Below are 25708 nucleotides of genomic sequence, written 5' to 3'. Positions count from 1 at the left end.
ATGTGCAAATGCAATTTATATCCTCTGTAGTGAAATATCCTCTCTAGTGGTTTTCTTTGATCTGCTTTCCCTGTAATACCAACTTCTTCAACCATGGATTTTACTACAGTAATTACAAATCATCATTTGATTCCAATCCCTTTGTGAAAACATAATAAATAATGATTTTTAGATAGTGGAACACTATATTCCATTTTCAAAAAAAATAATAATGAGGTATTTGCATTTCATACAGAAATGCCAAAAAAATACCCTAAATACAAATGAACTCTTAAACACCTATATAACAACTCCAAAATTATATCTGAGAACTGTACTGGTTATGAATTATAATGTTATTCCACACCGCAAACAACACACGCTATGATGATAGAGAGATAATAGTTTAAGGATAATAAAGATACTACTTAAATTGGGCCCAGCTTTGCTATAGGTTTAGTAGGTTTGACTATGTGAAGGTCACATACCATGAAGGGCTAAACTTTCCAGGAAAGGGAGTGGAATTGAAAATCATAATGCTAAAAGTGCAACAACTGATGATTGAGCCTATCAGTTTGCTGTGTAACAAACCATCCTAAAATCTAGTTTTTTATTATTTTGTATTATTCTTGGATTGGATTGGCAAGTCGTCTGATCTGGGATGGCTAGTCAAGGATGGCTTTACTCACCTCTCTGGGTGTTGGCTTGACTTGAGCTGATACCATGGAAACATATGGGCATTTCTCATTTCCGGCAGATTGGCCTATCTCATTCATTTGGTGGTGGTTTCATGGTTCCCAAGAGCAGCAAGATAGGCTACCCCAGCACTCAAGACTTTCCAAGTTTCTTCTGCTGTTACATTTTCTATTAAGCCACATGCCCAAGACCATGAACAAAGTAAAAGGAATTCTTATGGCTGTTTTTGCAAATAACTTACCATAGTACAGTACACACTTTCATCCAGAACCACCTACCTCTTAAAATTTTTGCTGATGTGCACATAAAGATTCAATATAACAGATTTTCCACTTGATTGTAAATTAGGATAAAAATGTAAACTTTTATAGAGAATATTGAGACAATGAGAGTTTGGATAGAAAGGGTAGGTGCATTTTCAAATGGAAAACCTGAAAGTGGAAGAAACTGTGTTTAAGCACAAATGTTATGAGCAGCTTTGGATAACTTTGTGTTTTACTTCTGACACTTTCAACTAACATTTTGCCCATAATTGAGATATTTGAGCAGCCTTTAATTGGCATGCATCTGTATTACAATTTTATAAAGAAAACTTCCCATGACTTCCTTTACTAATATATTTACCCATCAGTACCAGGTGATGTGCTGATGTGCTGGAGATCCAAGGAAGATAGCCTCTGTCCCTGGGATGTATGTCCTTTGCAAACCCAGTATCTGAGTCCTAGTTGTTTATTAATCAATCAATTTCACCCTCTTCTATAGCAAAGGAAAGTAAAGGAGTGTTGGGAAGTAATTTTCTAATTTTTAGAAGTCACAGATTGATATCATTAAGAAGCATAATTTTTCTTCCGTTTTGTCAAAATGCTCCACATGCTGCAACAATTCATGGCCTATTTAGGAATCTTTAAGTTCTCCAATTATTAAAACAAATTAGGAACATAAGGTCTCCACAAGCATGATGATTTAAATTGGGGGATTCTGCACATTTATCACATTTTACATTTACTACTATTTTAAACACATTAATTTCACAGCTATTTATGAATTATATAAAATGTTTATTTGTAAGAATGATTTTTTTCTTCTTCAGAAAGGAAAATTGATTAGTGACATTGTAAATAAGTTTATGAAAAACATAAAAATATTTCTCTGTGGGTGGGAAGTGTTTCTTCAACATTTAGTAAAATGTAGACACAATAAAACATCCATCCCATGCACTACACACACTATCCACATTATACCATCTTGAGTTGGAGTTTGTGGCAAGGCTTTAGAATAAAGGAAGTATCCTCCCAAATCCCTCTGCCTCCAACCCCAGAGAATCATGGGGTGTTCCTTTCCCTTACAAGAAAGTAATATTGGAGGTGGAGACAGGAATCCATGACTCACTCTGTAAGCTGAAGCCTCACAGATGGTTTCTGAAAACAATGGTTCCCTCTTTATCTCTGGTTTTGCTTTCTGTGGTTTCAATAGCCCTCAGTCAACCTCAGTTCTGAAACTGATGACCCTCCTTCTGATCTATTGTTAGGACAGTAGTCGCCTAACATTATATCACAATGCCTATGTCATTCATCTCACCTCATCTTATCACGTAAGCATTTTATCATCTCACATCATCACAAGAAGGATGACTACAGTACAATAAGATACAAAGAGAGAGAGAGAGAGAGAGAAAGCACATTTGCATAACTTTTTTGCAATATATTTGTTATAATTGTTCTGTTTTGTATCAGTTATAATTAACCTCTTACTATGCCTAATTTGTAAATTAAACTTTATCATATGTATGTACATATAGGGAAAAAAAGAGTATATTATATGGTCCAGTACTATCTGTGGTGTCAGGCATTCAGTGGGGTTCTTGGAACATATTCCCCAAGGATGAGGGGGATAACTGTACTTCATGTAGAATTCAAACATATAAAATTTCCTTTTAGTGGCAGGGCGTAGAACTTGTGTAGAAGCCATTCTATCTCATCTTTTTTGCAAAAGTTAAGACAGAAATGAGTGAAATGGAAAATTACTTTCAACAGTAGAAGGCTAATGTAGGCATGAATATGGAAATATAAAATGTTGCAATTGGAAGGGCCCTACGTTTAATCTACACCAACCACCCCATTGTGTAGATGAGGAAACTGAAGCTGAGGAAGGTAAACAATCTCATGTGGTTTGTAAACAGGGTGAATACGGAGGGAACTTCTGCACTGGGCTTCTTCCTTTTACATGTCTGGTGGTTTCTTCCTCTAACCAGATTTCAGCCACCTCTAGGGAAACAGATTTTAACTGTGTAGTTTAGAGCAATTAGTGCTTAGCAGTTGTGGGACTTGATGAAAATTACTTAATCTCTTAAACCTCAGTTTAACCACTGGGAGGAAGGGTTATTATAGTCTCTGTATCAATAATCAGAGACTGGAAGGTAAAGAAACATTTGCACCTCATATCTTGCTGTATGATTTACTGATTTCAAGTCAGCATTTTTAAAATGTTTTATTGTGAAGGTATATAACCTGTGCATTAGTGGGAATAGGAAGTAAAGGTGATAGAGGAGAGGAAGAACCTTTGTAGGACACTCTGTTTTGCCATTTTTACACAATAAAAACAAGCACTTAGAATTTTGGAGCCCAAAATTCAAACAAATTTTGACATATTGAGTAACCTTGATAAAATTCCTCAAGTTTTCTGAGTTTTAATATCCTTGATATAATATAGATTTTTAAAAATCTGTATGATTTTAGGTTTTTTGTAAAATATAGTTGGGACTTTTATAGAGAGTATTCTTTTTTTAATTTAAATTTTAGTTAATATACAATGCAATATTGGTTTCAGAAGTAAAATTCAATGATTCATCACTTACATACAACACCCAGTGCTCATCACAAGTGCCCTCCTTAATACCTATCACACATCTATCCCACCTCCCTTCCACCTCTCTCCATCAACCTTAAGTTTGTTCTCTATCATTAAGAGTCTCTTGTGGTTTGTTTCACTTTCTTCTCTTTCCCGCCTTCCCCTGTGTCCAACTGTTTTTTGTTTGTTTGTTTGTTTGTTTGTTTCTTAAATTCCAAAAATGAGTGAACTTATCTGATCTTTATCTTTCTCTGATTGACTTATTTCACTTAGCATAATGCATTCTAGCTCCATCATGGCATTGTAAATGGCAAGATTTTCATTCTTTTTGATTGTCAAGTAATATTCAGTTGTATACATATACCACATCTTTTTTTTTAGTTTATTTATTTATTTTGAGATAGAGAGAAAGAGCACTAGTGGAGGAGAGGCAGAGAGAGAGGGGGAGACAGAGAATCCTAAGTAGGCTCCGTGCTGTAAGTACAGAGCCCTACATGGGGCTTGATCCCATGAACTGTGAGATCATCAGCTGAGCCAAAATCAAGAGCTGGACAAGAGTCCATTAGGACTGAGCTAGACAGGCACCTCAGTATACCACATCTTCTTTATCCATTCAACAGTTAATGAATATTTGGGCTCTTTCCATAGTTTGGCTATTGTTATTAATGCTGTTATAAACATTGGGGTATATGTACCCCTTCAAATCTGTATTTTTGTATCATTTTGGTAAATAACTATTAGTGCGATTGCTGGGTTGTAAGATAGTTCTATTTTTAACATTTTGAGGAACCTCCATACTGTTTTCCGGAGTGGCTGCACCAGTTTGTGGTCCTACCAAGAGTGCAAGAGGGTTCTCTTTCTCCACATTCTCACTGACACCTGTTGTTTCTTGTGATGTTAATTTTAGCCATTCTGACAGGCGTGAGGTGATATCTCATCATGGTTTTGATTTGAATTTCTCTGATGAGGAGTGATGTTGAGCATCTTTTCACGTGTCTGTTGGCCATCTGTATGTCTTCTTTGGAAAAGTGTCTGTCTATTCATGTCTTCTGCCTATTTGTTTGTTTTTTGGATGTTGAGTTTGATAAGGTCTTTATAGACTTTAGATATTGCCCTAACCCTTTGTCAGATATGTCATTTGCAAATACTTTCTCCAATTATTTGTTATCATTGATCACATAGGTAGGCCTTGGCCCTGCTTGGAAGAACATTTTTCATCCTTTTCTCCTCATTCTCTTATCTGATAAACCAGTATTAAAGAAAAGAAGGAAGTAACACGTATGAATATCTGTATGAGTCACACTGTCATTGTCGTATGCTGAATTTTATTTAAAGTACTAAGTGTGTTCCCTGTGCAAATATAGCCTGTTACATAGTCAGCAATCATCATTGTTAAGCTAAAATCCTGCCATCAAGTAGTTGAGGTGCCTACTCACCTCATCCAGTCTATTCTGTCTGGCAGAATTGTTACTGTCTCATCAGGTATGCTTTTGAACTTGCTCCAGGTCTTTTGTTCCATCTATTATGTGGCTCACTCCTGCACCTCTCTAAGGTTTTGGTTCTAAGTCAACTTCTCAATAAGGAAAGCAGTACTTTCTCCCTCATTCCACTCCCCATTCCACATTTTCCAAGGTACCAGTTGGTATAGGCTGTGGATTGCTCCTCTTACAAACTGCTCTGGGGAATTTTGCACCCATGATATGTGTCCAGCATGAATCAGCAGGAGCTGTGCTCCACAGTCTCTCACACACTGAAAAGGAGGTGTGCTCTTCAAACATCATCTCAGAAATGGCACACCTCACTCTGCTCACATTACACTTTATCATAAATAAGGTGGCAGACACAGCCCCAACAGGGGGAGGGGGAAGTGCAATTCTACTCTGTGCCCACAAGGAGGGCTGCTGCAGTACTTGGTGAAGAGCACCAGTGACCACCATGATCTGTATCTAGCTGCCAAATATTGTCTATCTCTCCCACATCAGGGAAGATACATCCCACCCTTCTTCAAATGAGGTAACCAAAAAGGTCCACCCAGGCCCAGCTTCAACGTCAAGGTTATGTGTATTTGTGCTGACATCCACATCAATTCTGTACATGGTTTTTCTTGGTCTATCAACTTCTAAACTAAAGAGAAAAGCTATTTGACCTACTCCAGCATACCTGGTATGTCTACAACAATGGAGAAGAGCCAGGATCATCACAATCAACCCACTGGTTTCACAGCAATTTTGAGACTCTAATTGGCAGATCCTGAGTGGGCTCTGTTCCCTGGAAGGAAGGCATCTTCTTTGATTAAGCTTTAATTCTGCTCCTAATGTAGGGTTCCAAAGGACTCTTCTCCCTGGCTCTTGACTCCTGGCTCTTGTCTGAGAGTTTATTTTTTTTCCACTAGCTACTTTAGCCATGAGAAAAAAATGAGCATTGGAAAATAAGGTCTGATCAGTTTTCCAAGCCATAATCAGCCCATTATAGATAGTAATGCAAAAATAATCTCAGTTTCAAAGAGTCACAGACGTCTCTTCCTGACTTGATGGTCCTTTGGCAGTAGAACTCTCTTAAAACCGAGTCAGCTTCTTACCTATTAGGAGAGTTTCACATGTGCATAGCCACATTCACAGACCTCTTGTGAACACTATTCTAGGATTCACCATGTGCCTTTGCTTTTACATACCACTGCCTCTCCCATCCTTTTGCTTTCAAATGGACTCTTACTCTTTCTCTTAAATTAAGTATAGTTACCTTGGCCATATCAGCCTTCAATGGAAGAGTCATACCTTAGTCTCATATCCTGAAGCCATGTTTGTATGATTAAAGATCTTACAGGTTGACAACTTAATCCATTTAGGGATTTTTAGCAGTGATTCTGATTATTTTGCAAAGCTGAGTTTCAATGAACTTTTATTCTCAAAGCATTTCTTGATATTCTGATTTACTGATGGGAATGAGAAGTATTTGCTTCTTCTAACCCTGCAAGAAACTGTTTGCTTTATCTTTCTTTTCTCTTTCATACTGCTTTCAGACTGGCCAATTATCTTCTGAGATAATTTCTTTCTTATGTTAACTTACCAAAAGCAGTCAATAGCAGCCAACACATTCTTATTAATGTTCCTTTTCCAACCTCTGCCCAAAGAGCTACGCATTCATTAGATGTGCTCTGCCTTATTACAGGTGTCAACTTTGCCAAGCATTTCACCCATGCATGACATGAGCCACTTTATCTCCAGTCCTAAGCCTGTTATAGTTTTGTTTCAGCATTCTTTTTTGTTAATAAACTGATTTTCTTTCTTTTATTTTTTATTGAGATATAATTGACATTTAATGTAATATTAGTTTTAGGTATACAAATGTTTTGACATATATATGCTACAAAATGATTACCATAATAAGTCTAGTTAACATCCATCATCCACATAATTAGAAATATTTTTTTCTATGATGAGAACTTTTAAGATCTACCCTTAGTGACTTTCTATTATGCAGTACAGTATTGTTAACTATAGTCACCATGCTGTACATTACACCCCCAGGACTTATTCATCCTATGATGGGAAATTTGTACCTTTTGATTCCTTTCATCTTTTCCCCCACCTCCAACTCCCCACACCTGGAATTCACCAATCTGTTCTCTGCATCCATGACTTCAGTTGTTTGTTTTGTTTTGTTTTAGTTTCCACATAGAAGTGAGATCATATGGTATTTATCTGGTTTGGTCTGACTTATTTTACTTATGGCAGCACTGGTTGAAACCCATTTTTAAATTAGTATATGACAGGAAATAACACACATGCATGCGTGTAGACACACACACACACACACACACACACACACACACACAAACTTCCTCTTAGTCTCTCTCTGTCTCTGTCTCTGTCTCTCTCAGTCTCTGTGCAGTTCTGGGTTTAGAGTCTGTCAATGAGAAACATGTGCAAAATTCTGGACGGTGATGAAGAGTCAGAGGCCATTATTCTCCAGAGGCTTGTTTAAGCAGAAACATGAACAGAGGGAAGGACTTGAATGGGACCTTCTGGATGTTGAGATTGCACTCAGCTCTGGACATTTCCACAGCAACCTGCCTTCAGCTGCTGCTTCCCTGGAGTTTTCTCTCTCAGCTCCTCAAACACTTAAGCAAGATGCAGATTCTCTGTACATAATTCTTTCCATATTGAACCCTTGGATAACTTTTGTATTTTCTAGCTGAAATATTAACTAATACACTGAACTCATTTTTTATGATTGGTATATTTGACCATCAAGCATGCTGGGTTTTTTTCACCTTAACTGTATGTTTAATTTCCTGACTAGAATACAAGCTCCATGAGGACAAGGAGTTTTCTTGCCACAGGGCTGGGTCTTCAGTGGTTTGCAGGGCCTGGCATACTCAGTGCAGCAAACATATGATAAATAAACATATTAATTAATAAAAACTAGGATCTGGTCAGTTCAATTACCTATCTCAGAAAGATTCTTTAACTGGAAACTCAGTGTAAGGAATAAATGTGGGATTTGTTGAGGATTACTGAACCCACACTCTGTAAGATCAATTCATTTATAATATCTAATATGTAAAGGAAACTAAAAGATATAAAAATCTCCAATAGTCTGCATCTAGATCCTCCTTACTATGGGCTTGATTGCTTTAAACTGTGATTAGGGGAAATGCCTCTGAGGTAGTCTAGTCTCTGGACATTTCTTTAGGTCTCATGGTAAAATTAGTACCATCCCACACCTGATGGTCACAGCAAAGTCTTATTCTGTACGGAGAATATCAAATGGTTTCCAATTACAGAGGTCACCTGAGCCTCACCAGCATTCTCTTGAATCAGAGTTTGGCTTGAGTTCTATCACCTTTATAGTTCTTTGTTGTTACTTGTTTCTTACTTTTCTTTCTGATTTGAGTTGTGTTGTTTCAGAAGGCCTTTAAGTGAAGATAATAATTATTATATAAGCTAATACTTATGGATCAATGCCAGACACTAAGGTTTTTCCTTTAATCATTTCCTTTCTTTTTTATACCTCATTTAGGAAGTAGGCATTCTACCCATTTTACAGATTATAATGAGGCTTAAATAGGTTGTGTTACCTGTCAAAGCTTGGACTTGAGAATGCAGGGGGATCTGCATCTATGCTCTGATTTATAGTCTATTACCTCTTGGCCCCTTATCACACTTTATGTGTTTATTATAATTTAAGATTTACAGAATCTTTTTTACATATGTTATCACATTATTGCCTAATAATACTGGTTATCATTTGTTAAAATGTGTGCTATGTTGAGCCAGGCACTATACCAAGCACTGACAGAAAGGTACATGGGGGATAAGGGTGTATACATGAGGGAAAACCAAACTCTTGACAAATGAAATAAAGCATACAGAAAATTTACTAATAGAATGATGTTGCCTCTCATTTTTCTCTGTTTCAGGAATACCAAATTGATATATTTTTTGCTCAGACCTGGACAGACAGTCGCCTTCGATTCAACAGTACAATGAAAATACTCACTCTGAACAGCAACATGGTGGGATTAATATGGATTCCAGATACAATCTTCCGCAATTCTAAAACTGCAGAGGCTCACTGGATCACCACCCCCAATCAGCTCCTCAGAATTTGGAATGATGGGAAAATCCTTTACACTTTAAGGTGAGATGTTGGTGGATTTTTTAAAAAATTTTTATGATAAAATTTATGATAAAATTGGTTTCCATACAACACCCAGTGCTCATCCCAACAAGTGCCCTCCTCAATGCCCATCACCCACTTTCCCCTTTCCCCCACCCCTCATCAATCCTCAGTTTGTTTTCAGTATCCAAGAGTCTCTTATGATTTGCCTCCCTCGCTCTCTGTAACTTTTATTTCCCCTTATCTTCCCCCATGTTCTTCTGTTAAATTTCTCAAGATCCACATATGAGTGAAAACATATGGTATCTGTCTTTCTCTGACTTGCTTATTTCACTTAGCATAATACCCTCCAGTTCCATCCATGTTGCTGCAAATGGCTAGATTTCATTCTTTCTCTTTGCCAAGTAGTATCCCATTGTATATATAAATCACATCTTCTTTATCCATTCATCAGTTGATGGACATTTAGGCTCTTTCCATAATTTGGCTATTGTTGAAAGTGCTGTTATAAACATTGCCCCTATGCATCAGCACTCCTGTATCCCTTGGGTAAATTCCCAGCAGTGTTATTGCTGGGTCATAGGATCGATCTATTTTTAATTTTTTGAGGAACCTATACACTGTTTTCCAGAGCTGCTGCACCAGTTTGCATTACCACCAACAGTGCAAGATGTTTTCCATTTCTCCACAGCCTCTCCAGCATCTATAGTTTCTTGGTTTGCTCATTTTAGCCACTCTGACCGGCATGAGGTGATATCTAAGTGTGGCTTAGATTTGTATTTCCCTGATGAGGAGTGACATTGAGCATCTTTTCATGTGTCTGTTGGCCATCTTAATGTCTTCTTTGGAAAAGTGTCTATTCATGTCTTCTGCCCATTTCTTCACTGGATTATTTGTTTTTCAAATATTGAGTTTGGTAAGTTCTTTATAGATTTTGGATGCTAACCCTCTATCTGACAGGTCATTTGCAAATATCTTCTCCCATTATGTCATTTGCCTTTTAGTTTTGTTGATTATTTCCTTTGGAGTGCAGAAATTCCTTACCTTGATGAGGTCCAATAGTCCATTTTTGCTTTTATTTCCCTTGCATTTGGAGACATGTTGAGGAAGAAATTACTACAGCTGAGGTAAAAGAGGATGTTGCCTGTTTTCTCCTCTAGGGCTTTTATGGTTTCATGTCTCACGTTTAAGTCTTTCATCTATTTTGAGTTTATTTTTGTGTAGGGTGTAAGAAAATGGTTTAGTTTCATTCTTCTGCATGTTGTTGTCCAGTTTTTCCAGCACCATTTGTTAAAGAGACTATCTTTTTTCCATTGGATACTCTTTCCTCCTTTATCAAAGATTAGTTAGCCATACATTTATGGGTCCAATTCTGGAGTCTCTATTCTATTCCATTGATCTATGTGTCTGTTTTTTTTTTGTTTTGTTTTGTATTTTATTTATTTATTTATTTATTTATTTATTTATTTTTGCCAATACCCTACTTTCTTGATGATTACAGCCTTGTAGTAGAGGCTAGAGTATGGGATTGTGATACCTCCCACCTTGGTTTTCTTCTTCAATATTACTTTGGCTATTCAAAGTCTTTTGTGGTTCCATACAAATTTTAGAATTGTTTGTTCTAGCTTTGAGAAGAATGCTGGTGCAGTTTTGATTGGGATTGCCTTGAATGTGTAGATTACTTTGGATAGTACTGACATTTTAACAGTATTTATTCTTCCAATCCATGAGCATGGAATGTTTTTCCATTTCTTTGTGCCTTCTTCAATTTCCTTCATAAGCTTTCTATAGTTGTCAGCATAGAGGTCTTTTATATCTTTGGTTAAGTTTATTCCTAGGTATTTTATGTTTCTTGGTGCAATTGTGAATGGGATCAGTTTCTTTATTTGTCTTTCTGTTGCTTCATTATTGGTTTATAAAAATGCAACCAATTTCTGTACATGGATTCTGTACACTGTGACTTTGCTGAATTCATGTATCAGTTCCAGCCAACTTTTGCTGGAGTCTTTCGGGTCTTCCATGTACAGTATCATGTCATTTGCAAAAAGTGAAAGCTTGACTTCATCTTTACCAATTTTGATGCATTTTATTTCAATTTGATGTCTGATCGTTGAGGCTAGGACTTCCAACTCTATGTTAAACAACAGTGATGAGAGTGGACATCCCTGTCGTGTTCCTGATCTCAGGGGGAAAGCTCTCAGTTTTTCCCCATTGAGGATGGTAATAGCTGTGGGCCTTTCATAAATGGCTTTTATGATGTTGAAGTATATTCATTCTATCCCGACTTTCTTGAAGGTTTTTGTTAAGAAACAATGCTGAATTTTGCCAAATGCTTTTTTTGCGTTGATTGACAGGATCATATAGTTCTTATCTTTTATTTTATTAATGTGATGTATCACATTAATTGATTTGCAAGTATTGAACCAGCCCTGCAGCCCAGGAATGAATCCCACTTGAACATGGTGAATAATTCTTTTTATATGCTGTTGAATTTGATTTGCTAGCATCTTGTTGAGAATTTTTACATCCATATTCATCAGGGATATTGACCTGTAGTTCTCTTTTTTTCACTCGGTCTCTGTCTGGTTTGCGAATCAAAGTAATGCTGGCTTCATAGAATGAGTCTGGAAGTTTTCCTTCCCTTTCTAATTTTTGGAACTTGAGAAGGATAGGTATTAACTCTGCTTTAAATGTCTGGTAGAATTCCCCAGGGAAGCCATCTGCTCCTGGACTCCTATTTGTTGGGAGGTTTTTGATAACTGATTCAATTTATTCATTAGTTATGGGTCTGTTCAAATTTTCTATTTTTTTCCTGTTTGAGTTTTGGAAGTGTGTGGGAGTTTAGGAATTTGTCCATTTCCTCCAGGTTGTCCAGTTTGCTGGCATATAATTTTTCATAGTATTCCCTGATAATTGTATTTCTAAGGAATTGGTTGTAATAAATTTTCATTCGCGTTTTATATATTTGGGTCCTCTCCCTTTTCTTATTGAGAAGCCTGGCTAGAGGGTTATCAATTTTGTTTATTTTTTCAAAAAAACAACTCTTGGTTTCATTGATGTGCTCTACAGATTTTTTAGATTCTATATTGTTTATTTCTGCTCTGATCTTTATATTTCTCTTCTTCTGCTGGGTTTGAGGTGTCTGCTGTTCTGCTTCTATTTCCTTTAGGTATGCTGTTACATTTTGTTTTTGAGATTTTTCTTGTTTCTTGAGATAGGCCTGGATTGCAATGTATTTTCCTCTCAGGACTGCCTTCGCAGCATCCCAAAGCGTTTGGGTTGTCGTATTTTCATTTTCATTTGTTTCCATATATATTTTTTAAAATTTTTTCTCTAATTGCCTGGTTGACCCATTCATTCTTAGGTAGCATGTTCTTTAATCTCCATGTTTTTGGAGGTTTTCCAGACTTTTTCCTGTGGTTGATTTCAAGTTTCAAAGTATTGTGGTCTGAAAGTGTGCATGGTATGATTTCAATTCTGTTATACTTATTAAGGGCTGTTTTGTGACCCAGTATGTGATCTAATTTGGAGACTATCCCACGTACACTCAAGAAGAAAGTATATTCTACTGCTTTCGGATATAACGTCTAAATATATATGTCAAGCCTACCTGGTCCAATGTATCCTTCAGGGCCCTTGTTTCTTTATTGATTCTCTGTCTAGATGATCTGTCCATTGTTGTAAGTGGAGTTTAAAGTCCTCTGCAATTACCACATTCTTACCAAAAAGATTGCTTATGTTTGTGATTAATTGTTTTATATATCTGGGGGCCCTTCTTCTAGTTTGTCTGATATAAGTATGGCTACTCCAGGTTTCTTTTGACTTCCAGTAGCATGATAAATAGTTTTCCATCCACTCACTTTCAATCTGAAGGTGTCCTCAGGTCTAAAATGAGTCTCTTGTAGACAGTAAATAGATGAGTGTTTTTTTTTTTTTATCCATTCTGATACCCTATGTCTTTTGGTTGGAGCATTTAGTCCATTTACCTTCAGTGTTATTATTGAAAGATATGGGTTTAGAGTCACTGTGTTATTTGTAGGTTTTTATGCTTGTAGTGATATCTCTGGTACTTTGTGGCCCTTGCAGCATTTCACTCAGAGTCCCCCTTAAGATCTCTTGTAGGGCTGGGTTAGTGGTGATGAATTCCATCAGTTTTTCTTTGTTTGGGAAAACTTTTATCTCTCCTTCTATTCTGAATGACAAGCCTGCTGGATAAAGGATTCTTCGCTGCATATTTTTCCTGTTCAACACATTGAAGATTTCCTGCAATTCCTTTCTGGCCTGCAAAGTTTCAGTAGATAGGTCTGCTACTACCCTTATGTGTCTACCTTTGTATGTTAAGGCCTGTTTATCCCTAGCTGCTTTCAGAATTCTCTCTTAATCCTTGTATTTTTCCAGTTTCACTATGATATGTTGTGCAGAAGATCAATTCAAGTTACATCTGAAGGGAGTTATCTGTGCCTTTAGGATTTCAATGCCTGTTTCTTTCCCCAGATTGGGGAAGTTCTCAACTATGATTTGTTCAAGTACACCTTCAGCCCCTTTCTCTCCTTCTGGAATTCCTATGATATGGATATTGAGTCACTTAGTTCTCTAATTCTCCCCTTGTGATCCTGGATTTTCTTTTAATCTCTGTTTTTCTCAGCTTCCTCTTTTTCCATAATTTTATCTTCTAATTCACCTATTCTCCCCTCTGCCTCTTCAATCCGTGCTGTGGCTACCTCCATTTTATTTTGCACCTTATTGATAACATTTTTAATTCATCATGACTATTTTTGAGTCCCTCGGTCTCTGTAGCAATAGATTCTCTGCTGTCTTCTATTCTTTTTTCAAGCCCAGTGATTAATTTTATGACTATTATTCTAAATTCTTGTTCAGTTATGCTGCTTAAATCTGTTTTGATCAATTCTTTAGCTGTCACTTCTTCCTGTAATTTCTTTTGAGGAGAATTCTTCTGTTTCATCATGTTGGCTAGTTTTTTGCCCTTTATGAGTTTAAAAGCTTGTTATGTGCTCTACACCTGCAAGCACTGTTGTATTAATGGTTGGTTATACACTGTCCTTGCCTGGCACTTCAGGAGGTGTTTTTTGGAGAGTGTTACTTTCTCTCTGTTGTTGTGACTTTGGTTATTTTATTTCCCTACTTGTAGTGATGTTTGGATCTGCCACCAAAGCACCATCTGTGCTTTGATATCTTCCTTGAAGTAGTCCTGTGTTCTCTCACATTGTCCTGTTTATCCCTGGTAGACTCAGTCTCTTTTTCTCCCAGACTCTTGGATTTTAAAGTCCTTTGGCTTCACCTTTCTTTTTTTTATTTTATTTTATTTTTTATTATTATTATTATTTTTTTATATATGAAATTTATTGTCAAATTGGTTTCCATACAACACCCAGTGCTCATCCCAAAAGGTGCCCTCCTCAGTACCCATCACCCACCCTCTCCTCCCTCCCACCCCCCATCAACCCTTAGTTTGTTCTCAGTTCTCAACAGTCTCTTATGCTTTGGCTCTCTCCCACTCTAACCTCTTTTTTTTTTTTTGTTCCCCTCCCCCATGGGCTTCTCTTAAGTTTCTCAGGATCCACATAAGAGTGAAACCATATGGTATCTGTCTTTCTCTGTATGGCTTATTTCACTTAGCATCACACTCTCCAGTTCCATCCACGTTGCTACAAAAGGCCATATTTCATTTTTTCTCATTGCCACGTAGTACTCCATTGTGTATATAAACCACAATTTCCTTATCCATTCATCAGTTGATGGACATTTAGGCTCTTTCCATAATTTGGCTATTGTTGAGAGTGCTGCTATGAACATCAGGGTACAAGTGCCCCTATGCATCAGCACTCCTGTGTCCCTTGGATAAATTCCTAGCAGTGCTATTGCTGGGTCATAGGGTAGGTCTATTTTTAATTTTCTGAGGAACCTCCACACTGCTTTCCAGAGCGGCTGCACCAATTTGCATTCCCACCAACAGTGCAAGAGGGTTCCCGTTTCTCCACATCCTCTCCAGCATCTATAGTCTCCTGATTTGTTCATTTTGGCCACTCTGACTGGCGTGAGGTGATACCTGAGTGTGGTTTTGATTTGTATTTCCCTGAGAAGGAGCGACGCTGAACATCTTTTCATGTGCCTGTTGGCCATCCGGATGTCTTCTTTAGAGAAGTGTCTATTCATGTTTTCTGCCCATTTTTTCACTGGGTTATTTGCTTTTCGGGTGTGGAGTTTGGTGAGCTCTTTATAGATTTTGGATACTAGCCCTTTGTCCGATATGTCATTTGCAAATATCTTTTCCCATTCCGTTGGTTGCCTTTTCATTTGGTTGGTTTTTTCCTTTGCTGTGCAGAAGCTTTTGATCTTCATAAGGTCCCAGGAATTCACTTTTGCTTTTAATTCCCTTGCCTTTGGGGATGTGTCGAGTAAGAGATTGCTACGGCTGAGGTCAGAGAGGTCTTTTCCTGCTTTCTCCTCTAAGGTTTGGATGGTTTCCTGTCTCACATTCAGGTCCTTGATCCATTTTGAGTTTGTTTTTGTGAATGGTGTGAGAAAGTGGTCTAGTTTCAACCTTCTGCATGTTGCTGTCCAGTTCTCCCAGCACCATTTGTTAAAGAGACTGTCTTTTTTCCATTGGATGTTCTTTCCTGCTTTGTCAAAGATGAGTTGGCCATACGTTTGTGGGTCTAGTTCTGGGGTTTCTATTCTATTCCATTGGTCTATGTGTCTGTTTTTGTGCCAATACCATGCTGTCTTGATGATGACAGCTTTGTAGTAGAGGCTAAAGTCTGGGATTGTGATGCCTCCTGCTTTGGTCTTCTTCTTCCAAATTACTTTGGCTATTCGGGGCCTTTTGTGGTTCCATATGAATTTTAGGATTGCTTGTTCTAGTTTCGAGAAGAATGCTGGTGCAATTTTGATTGGGATTGCATTGAATGTGTAGATAGCTTTGGGTAGTATTGACATTTTGACAATATTTATTCTTCCAATCCATGAGCAAGGAATGTCTTTCCATTTCTTTAAATCTTCTTCAATTACCTTCATAAGCTTTCTATAGTTTTCAGCATACAGATCCTTTACATCTTTGGTTAGATTTATTCCTAGGTATTTTATGCTTCTTGGTGCAATTGTGAATGGGATCAGTTTCTTTATTTGTCTTTCTGTTGCTTCATTGTTAGTGTATAAGAATGCAACTGATTTCTGTACATTGATTTTGTATCCTGCAACTTTGCTGAATTCATGTATCAATTCTAGCAGACTTTTGGTGGAGTCTATCGGATTTTCCATGTATAATATCATGTCATCTGCAAAGAGCGAAAGCTTGACTTCATCTTTGCCAATTTTGACGCCTTTGATTTCCTTTTGTTGTCTGATTGCTGTTGCTAGAACTTCCAGCACTATGTTAAACAACAGCGGTGAGAGTGGGCATCCCTGTCGTGTTCCTGATCTCAGGGAAAAAGCTCTCAGTTTTTCCCCGTTGAGGATGATGTTAGCTGTGGGCTTTTCATAAATGGCTTTTATGATCTTTAATTATGTTCCTTCTATCCTGACTTTCTCAAGAGTTTTTATTAAGAAAGGGTGCTGGATTTTGTCAAAGGCCTTTTCTGCATCGATTGACAGGATCATATGGTTCTTCTCTTTTTTTTTGTTAATGTGATGTATCACGTTGATTGATTTGCGAATGTTGAACCAGCCCTGCATCCCAGGAATGAATCCCACTTGATCATGGTGAATAATTCTTTTTATATGCCGTTGAATTCGATTTGCTAGTATCTTATTGAGAATTTTTGCATCCATATTCATCAGGGATATTGGCCTGTAGTTCTCTTTTTTTGGCTTCAACCTTTCTTTAGGAGACATAGGAAGTATGGATCCCCCTACTTCTCTGCCATGTTGGCCCTTCTCTCAGATGTTGGTGGATATTGGATCACAGATGGGCTGATACTGGAGTCTCTAATTTAGATTATTATAGACATGGGACCCTCTTTTCATATTGGTGAGTTCTATCACTTCTCATGTTTGACATGTTATCTCATTCTAGAAAAGTTCATCCTAATGATACTATATGTGAAAATAAAGACCTACAAATTAGCTGCAATGAATATAAAGTCATTCCTTCATCAGAATCCATTTCTGTTGAAAATAGTCTGTGGAAATTATGTTTAATGTATTTAACCCAATGGGTCAACTCAGCTAGGAAAATAAAGATGTCTTAGACTGCTAATTAACAAATGTAATCATAACCAAATTCAGGACCAGAGGGAAAAAAGAGCACAGAGGGCATTCCCCAATGAATCCCTAATGGAACTGGCAGCTAGTGTAATGAGTCTTCCTAAGGGGTAGGCAGTCCTCACAAACCTGGAAATGTAAGAAAAACTGCACTTCAGAGAAGTGAACTGACTTACCTGTCAAAACTCACCACTGGCAACTAGTGTTATCAGAGTCTCTGTATCTCAGGAGTTTTTCCATTAGCATAGTCCAAGTCTAACTGATCATCTAGCTGTAACATACTACAGAAATGCCATACACCTGGGCTAACCTTTCTGTTCATGTAGTATTAGGATCAGGACAGCACCTTCCAGAAACTGTTGTTCCCATTGCCTGTCACCTTTCAGGTGACACTGGGCATGCTCATGCTCTTCTAACAGACTTTCTCTCACTGCCTTGCAGCACCATGACTCCTCCCTGTGTCTCCTGCTCCTGCTCTTATGCTGTCCCTCCTAACACTGCTTCTTCTGTCTCAGGACTTCCTCATCACTTCATTTTCCTCTCTCCTGTTGGCTTAGCTCATTCCTTCCCATATCTATGCTGAGGTTCCCTGCATGCCTACTTCCAACACAGAACTTCCTTTATGGACTCCAGATGCTTGAAACTACCTGTCCATGTAATGTCTCCTCCTGAAGGTCTAAAAAAAGCATTTCAAACTCAGCATGCCTCAGGATAATGTGAATTCTCTAATTCTTATCACCCATGTGTCTTCTTGGCTCAGTGAAGTCCACCACCAACTGCTGGGTACTTCTCCTTTCTCACCCCCACATTCAGTGTATGAGATCCTAATTGCAGGTAAGTTGTGGCCATGAGGTGTTACAGGTACTTCCTCATCAATCTTAAAGTAATGTGATTGAGAATCTGAAATGAAGGTGAGCCTCAGCAAACCAGAATAGGGACATGGCCCTTCCAGGGATTCTTTATAGAAACTCTGATCCCAGGGCTGTCTGCTCTGGAAGGATGCAGTGCTACCACCTGCTTGGTCAAATGAGGAAGTTGTCCAAATCTGAAATTGCTTCTGCAAGTGGATCAATTTGTCATTATACCTATTTAGACAAATATGTCAGTCTCAAAATGGAAGAAGTGTTTAATTCAGTCAAACAGATTGAAGGCAAAAATATATAAAATAACAGTTGTTTTTATTTCTCTCCTCTCTGACTTAGTTTGTGTTTCTAGGTGCAGTTTCGAATTTTAGTAACTGAAATTCTCTCTGTTACCAATAGTTAAAAATAAAACAAAATAACACAAAAGCCACTAAATGGTATCCCTGAATGGATGGCACCACTGCCAAGAATTAAATGCGCTGCTCCCACTCCCCACTTGTGATAAAGTGGCAGCTCCCTAGTCTTAACCTGGGACTTTTTTGGGTTGCTTCTGGCTGGCTTCAAGAGTGATTCTTGGCTCTCCCACAGGCTCACCATAAATGCAGAGTGCCAGCTACAGCTGCACAACTTTCCCATGGATGAACATTCCTGTCCACTGATTTTTTCCAGCTGTGAGTACTAACTTGGGGTATAAATGCTTTGTAAAGGAATGTGTAGCTTCTATTGATTTTAGGCAGATAGACATGTGATTAGCATCATAGCATCACTGTGCAACCAGAAAGAGTTGATAATGGTTTTGATATTAGACACATGGGCATTTTGTCTCCAGACATTATTACATAGGATGCATGTTACTAAATAAGTATCTTTGAAAAAGCTGTGATCAGCTTGACCATTCCTTGTAATATTGGAAGAGTCAGAAATTGGTGAACAGTCGACTTACCAAAGACCCTTATGCTAATGGATTGTGCATATTATTTGGAAGTATGTAAAATTCATTTGCAATATTTTGGGGTTTAGTATCATCCTCAAGCAAGCTGTTTTATATTCTGAATAGAAAGATTAAAAAATTCATTTAAATATATTTATATTTGTCTCATTGCACTCTTGTAGGATGTAATTTTTTTGGTACTGTATCTTCCAATAATTACTAACAAGTAATCTTTCACAGATTCTTAAAGACAAAATCTAATACATACAAAGATACATATAAAAGGAAATATCAAATTTATGTGTTTATATAAAAATAACTTTTTAAGTAATAGTCAATATAGATCTGTAGAATTTAGTATACTTCAATTTAAATGTGTTAATCACAAGTAGTTAAGTATTACTCATAAGAATTTAGTTAAATTTATTGACCTTTTATAAAATTGCATACAGTGCCTGACAAACAAATGTGATGAAATCTCAAGCAGAAGGTTTTGTGGGTTTCTTCACTGGAAATGAAAGATGAAAATGAAATAAGAGATGAACACACTTTATAGTTCATTTTGGATCCAGAAAAAGACAAGATAGAAAGCAAAATTTCACTAATCTCCTAGGTTGGGTAAATATATATATATATATATATATATATATATATATGTATTTTAATGTTTATTTTTGAGAGAGAGAGAAACAGAATGCAAGAAGGGGGAGGCAGAGAGAAGGAGACACAGAATTTGGAGCAGGCTCCAGGCTCTGAGTTGTCAGCACAGAGCCTCATTTGGGGGCCTGAACTCATGAACCATGAGATCATGAACTGAGCTGAAGTCAGAGTTTAACCGATTGAGCCACCCAGGAACCCCAAAAAATTTTTTGTAGAGATTAATTTAATTGGTTGATTCCCAATTTAAAGCAATACATTCCCTGAACCATTATACTGTTGATAACACAAATTTTCAACGCTTACTAAGTAAATGTCTAAAGTATATGAATGTCTGATAAAGTTGTCTGTAGATTACTTTAGGCCTGCTATTCTCTATTTAATTACTTTACCAGTTATGGAACCATTCAGAGGCACTTAGATGGCTCAGTCAGTTGAGCTTCCAACTCTTGATTTTGGCTCAGGTCATGCATGATCTCACTGTTTGTGAGATCAAGCCCTGCATTAGGCTCTGTGCTGACAGTGGGAAGCCTGCTTGGGATTTTTTTTCTCTCATTTCTCTCTGCCCCTCCCCTGCTCATGCTCCCTCTCTCTCTCAAAATAAATAAATAAACTTAAAAAAATTATGGAACCATTCAAATAGTTTAGTTCTTTGTGAGTCACTTTGGTATATGCATATAATTTTCTTAGTGACTTTTCCACTTCACTGTTTATTAGTGTCTTCAATCAATTCAATTTAGCTATGTAGATCCTTCCAACGCCCTGGTATGCTATTAATTCATCTATTGACTTTATAATTTCAATGATTGTTTCTCATTATTAGACATTCTAATTTTTTTCTTTTTTCTAATTTTTTATGCAATTTGACAGCACCTTATTTCTTCACTAAATGTTTAATGTCATCTTCCATTTATTCAAATTTTCAAAATGTTCTGGTGTCTTTGTTGGAGCAATTTGCAGAATTTGTTGTTTTGTTTTACTCCATTACATGGAATTAATTTGCTTTTCTGATGAATTAGTAATTAGTTCATTTGAACTCATGTTTCTTGGAATTTTTTCTGTGGTATTTCTTTGAGGTTTACATTTAAAACAGTTTGTTTTTTTTTTCTAAAGATGTTTTGCTCTGGCTTTGCCTGGTTGTCTCTATTACTTTAAAGATTAAGCTTGGATTCCTGGGCCACATAGAATACGTGAATTCTAGCTACATGTCTGATTTCAGGCTGTGTTTTTACATTCTTGGGAAGGACTTTTTTGCTTTTTTGTTGTTCCCAAAGCCAAATATGGACAAGGAATCTCCTTTTAGGGAAAATTTCTCCTCAGTCTACAAGCTGAGGTTTTTCCCTTCCCTGTGGAAGCACCTCAAATGTCCATTGACAGATGCATAGATAAGTAAAAAAAAAAAAAAAAAAATGGTCCATACATACAATGGGATATTATTCATACTTAAAAAAGATGGGATTTCTGTCACATGTTGCAGCAAGGATGAAATTTGAGAGCATGATGCTAAATGAAATAACACAATCACAAAAAGACAAATACTGTATTGTTTCACTTATTTGAGGTATCAGAGGGCAGTCACAATCAAAGGACAGAATGTCAAAAGTTGGTCACCAGGACCTGGAGGTAGAGGGAATGAGGAGTTACAGTTGAATGGGTATATAGTTTTATTTTTGTAAAATAAAAAGAACTCTGGAAATGGATAGTGGTGATAGCTACACAACGTTAATATACTTAATATCGCTGAACTGTACACTTACCATTTGACATTATGTGCATTTTACCACAACAAAAACATTGAACAAAAAGTGTAATAACTAGAATAAAACATTCATTCGAGGGCTCAGCAGCAGATTTGACCATAAAGAAGGAAGAATCAGCATACTTAAATGCAGATTCATTATCTTTTTTAATGTTTATTTATTTATTTTGAGAGACAGAGTGTGTGTGTGTGTGTGTGTGTGCAAATAAGGGAGGGGCAGAGAGAGGAAGGGAGATTTTCCCAAGCAGGCTTCATGCTGTCAGTGCAAAGCCCAACATAGGCCTCAATCTCAGGAACCATGAGATCATGACCTGAGCCAAAACCAAGAGTCAGATACTCGACTAACTGAGCCACCCAGAAGTTCTAAATTCATTTTCATTATAGAGTCCAAAAAACATAAATACAAAAGAATTAAGAAAAATGAACAAAGACTCAGAGACTTATGGAATATAATTAAGCTTAGCAACACGAGCATAAGGAGAATCCAAGAAAAAGAGGAGAGAAGAAGAAAGCAGAAAGAATATTTGAAGAAATAATAACCAATAACTTCCCAAATTTGATGAAATATGTGGATTTACACATCCAAGAGCTCAATGAATTTCAAATAGCATAAACTAAAAAATATCTATACTTAGGCATATTATAATCAAACTGTCAAAAGGCAAAGACAAAGAGAAAGCAACAAGAGAGAAGCAACTCATAACCAATAATTAGTCCTTAATAAGATTAACAGCTGATTTCTTATCAGAAACCATGGAGGCCAGAAGGCAAGGAGATGACATTATTTAAAGGCTGGAAGAAAGACTATCATCCAAAATTTCTATATACAGTAAACCTACCCTTTAAAACTGAAGAAAAACCTTTCCAAATGAATTAGAATGGAGAATTTATTGCTAGCAGACAAACCTATCCTACAAGAAGTACTAAAGGCAGTCTTTCAAGCTGAAATGAAAGAACATAAGGGGGTAGAAATGAAGCTATATGAGCAAAAAAAAATTTACGTTCTATTAAAATTAATTTGATACTAATCCATAGTAGATTGTTTTAAGACATTAATTGTAATAGGATAATCACAAAAAATTAGCTAAAAGTAAAATTAAAGGAAATGACACAGAACTTAAATTTTTGCACTAAAAGATAGCTATTTAACACACAAAAAAGACAGTAGTGAAGAAATAGGAGCAAAAATGACATGACATAGATAACAAATAGTAAAATGACAGACATAAATTCTATCATATCAGTAACTACACTGACTGTAAAAGGATTAAACACTGCAAACAAGAGTCCGCGGTTGGAAGAAAGGGTAAAAGATTATGATCCTACTATGTACTGTCCATATGATACACAAGTTAGATTCAAACACAAATCATTTGAAAGTGGAAAGGTGAAATAAGATATATTATGTAAATAATGACCAGAAGAGAATTGGATTGGTTGTATTAACATAAGAAAAAAAAGCATTAAGGAAAATTGCTATTAGAGACAAAGGACATTTTATAATGATAAAATGTGTCAGCACATCAAGAAATTCAAAACAATAATAAATATATATACATCTACTAACAAAACATTAAAATACGTAAAGAAAAAGTTGACAGATTTGAAGGGAAAAACAGACAGTGAGCAATAATAGTTAGATACTTTAATACCACACTTTCAAAAATGGATAGAAAAACTATAAACAAAAGTTCTAACAGGAAAACAGAAGACTTAGACAGTTCAAAGTAGCTAGATCCAGTAGATATCTAGAACATTCCACTGAACAAGAACAGAATATACATTCTTCTTAAGTGCACATGACACATTATGCAAGACAAGCCATATATTAAGTAATGAAACAAGTCAATAAATTTAAAAGGATTGAATTATGATTATGGGATACAAGATAAGTATATAAACAACATTTGTATTTCTATAAACTAGAAATGAAAAACCTGACAATCAAAGTAAGAAAACAATTACATTTACAAAAGTATCGAAAAGAATACAATACTTAAGAATGAATTTAACAAAATAAGTGCATGATTATATGTTAAAAAGTGCAAAAATATTGTTGAAATGAACAAAAATCTAAACAAATGGAAAGGCATTCTATGTTTATGAACGGAGACTTAATATTGTTAAGGTGGTAATGTTTTCCAAAATAATCTATAGATTCAGTGCAATACTTATCACAACCTCAGCAGCTCTTTTTCCCTGACACTGACAAACTGATTCTAAAGTTTATAGGGAAATGCAAGAAATACAGAATAGCCAAAACAATCTTCAAATAAGAACAGATTTAGAGAGCTCACATATCTAATTTTAAAGCTTACTACTAAGTTACAATACCAAGACAGTGTGGTGTGGTGCTGCTATAAAGATTGATATACAGATATATTCAAATGTCCATCAACTGATGAACAGATAAACAAAATCTGATATACTCATACCACAGAGTATCATTGCATCTTAAGTAGATTTGGACAAGAGGCAAATCTCACATGCAGAAGAATTCCAAATAATTTATGTAGATATTCCACCCTCATGAAGATGAAAGGATGTAAAGGATGAGCATTGTGACTTCCTTCCAAAGAGTTTATTATGGAAAGGGATAAAAAGAATTATTTTATAGTGGGGAAAACTGACAACAACTACTTCAGCCAGATGATTAAGGTCAACATCAACAGTTATAAGTCATATTGATAATATTTATCCTTGATATGTGATGATAATGGCATTTGACCCATGTGGTGTCCCTCCTAAAAACTCATAACCCACCTATAATCATAATAAAAATATGAGACAAAATCATAATTGAGGTACATTCTACAAAAATCTGACCAGTACTCCTCTGTCAATGTCATTGAAAGCAAGGAATATCTGTGAAACCATCATAGCTACTGTGGTGTCTTGGATGGCATCCCAGAATAGAACAAAAGCATGAGGGTAAAACTGATGAAATCTGAAAAAAAGAAGTGTGGACATCAGTTAAAAATAATGTATCAATATTGGCTCATTAATTGTGACAAATGTACATGTTAAATGTAAGATAATAATAATAGGAGAAACTGGGTGTAGTGTATTGGGAACTCCCTGTAGTATCTTTGTAATTTTTCTATAAAATTAAATCTATTGTAAATTAAAAACCCTATCTTAAAGAATAGAGATATGAATAATAATAATAAGCTGCATTATATATATATATACATATATATATGTATATATTATATATAAATCAATCCTGTACTTCAAAAGTTCTTTCCCCTGGTGATTATCATCAAGCTTGAAATCTTTACCATACATAGCCTAAAAGACCCCTTCCTCCCTCTCTAACTTCATTTCTTTCCACTCTTTCTTGAAATTCCATGCTTCACTATTTTTTATGGATGTTTCCTCTTTTTCACTCAACATATAGCTCTAAACAACAGTAAACTATATCTTCTATATTTTCATTTTACCAAATTAGAAACTAAAGGCATCCTAAATAGCTGTGTATAGATCAATACAAATACAAAGATCTAGTATCTATAGATTTTACTCATAGATTTTTTTAAAAATTATTTATTTAAATTCAAGTTAGTTAACAGACAGTGTAGTATTGGTTTCAGGAGTAGAACCCAGTGATTCATCACTTACACATAACACCCAGTGTTCATCCCAACAAGTGCCCTCCTTAATGCCCATCACCCATTTAGTCTATTCCCCCACTCACCTTCCCTCCGGGAACCCTCAGTTCTCTGTATTTAAGAGTCCTATGGTTTGCCTCCCTCTCTGTTTTTATCTTATTTTTCCTTCCCTTCCTCTATGTTCATCTGTTTTCTTTCTTAAATTCTTAATGAGTGAAATCATAAGGTGTTTGTTTTTCTCTGACTTATTTTGCTTAGCATAATACATTCTACTTATATCCACATTGTTGTAAATGGCAATATTTCATTCTTTTTGATTACTGAATAATATTCCATTGTGTGTATATATGTGTGTGTATATATACACCACATCTTCTGTATTCAACAAAACCAAAAGGCAACTGATGGGGTAGAAGCAGATATTTGCAAATGACGTATTGGATAAAGGGTTAGTATCCAAAATCTGTAAAGAACTTATCAAACTCAATACCCCCAAAACAAATAATCCAGTGAAGAAATGGGC

At 36.3% G+C, this 25708-nt stretch overlaps 1 protein-coding gene across 3 annotated transcripts in view; it reads left to right on the top strand.

Annotated features, from left to right (window-relative positions):
* GABRG3 (gamma-aminobutyric acid type A receptor subunit gamma3) overlaps nucleotides 1–25708 on the top strand; it is a 721003-nt gene that overhangs the window by 387401 nt on the left and 307894 nt on the right. For all 3 annotated transcript variants that reach the window (XM_025918918.2, XM_086711327.1, XM_025918919.2), the window contains exons 4-5: nucleotides 8945–9165; nucleotides 18816–18898. In XM_025918918.2, the coding sequence (XP_025774703.1) occupies nucleotides 8945–9165; nucleotides 18816–18898 (304 nt within the window). The remainder of the gene's footprint in view (nucleotides 1–8944; nucleotides 9166–18815; nucleotides 18899–25708) is intronic.

Source organism: Puma concolor, chromosome B3 (genome assembly GCF_028749965.1).
Source record: "Puma concolor isolate L17-30 chromosome B3, mPumCon1.1.hap2, whole genome shotgun sequence".
NCBI lineage: Eukaryota > Metazoa > Chordata > Mammalia > Carnivora > Felidae > Puma > Puma concolor.
Note: the sequence above shows the minus strand (reverse complement) of the source record. Positions and strands in the feature narration are given on the sequence as shown.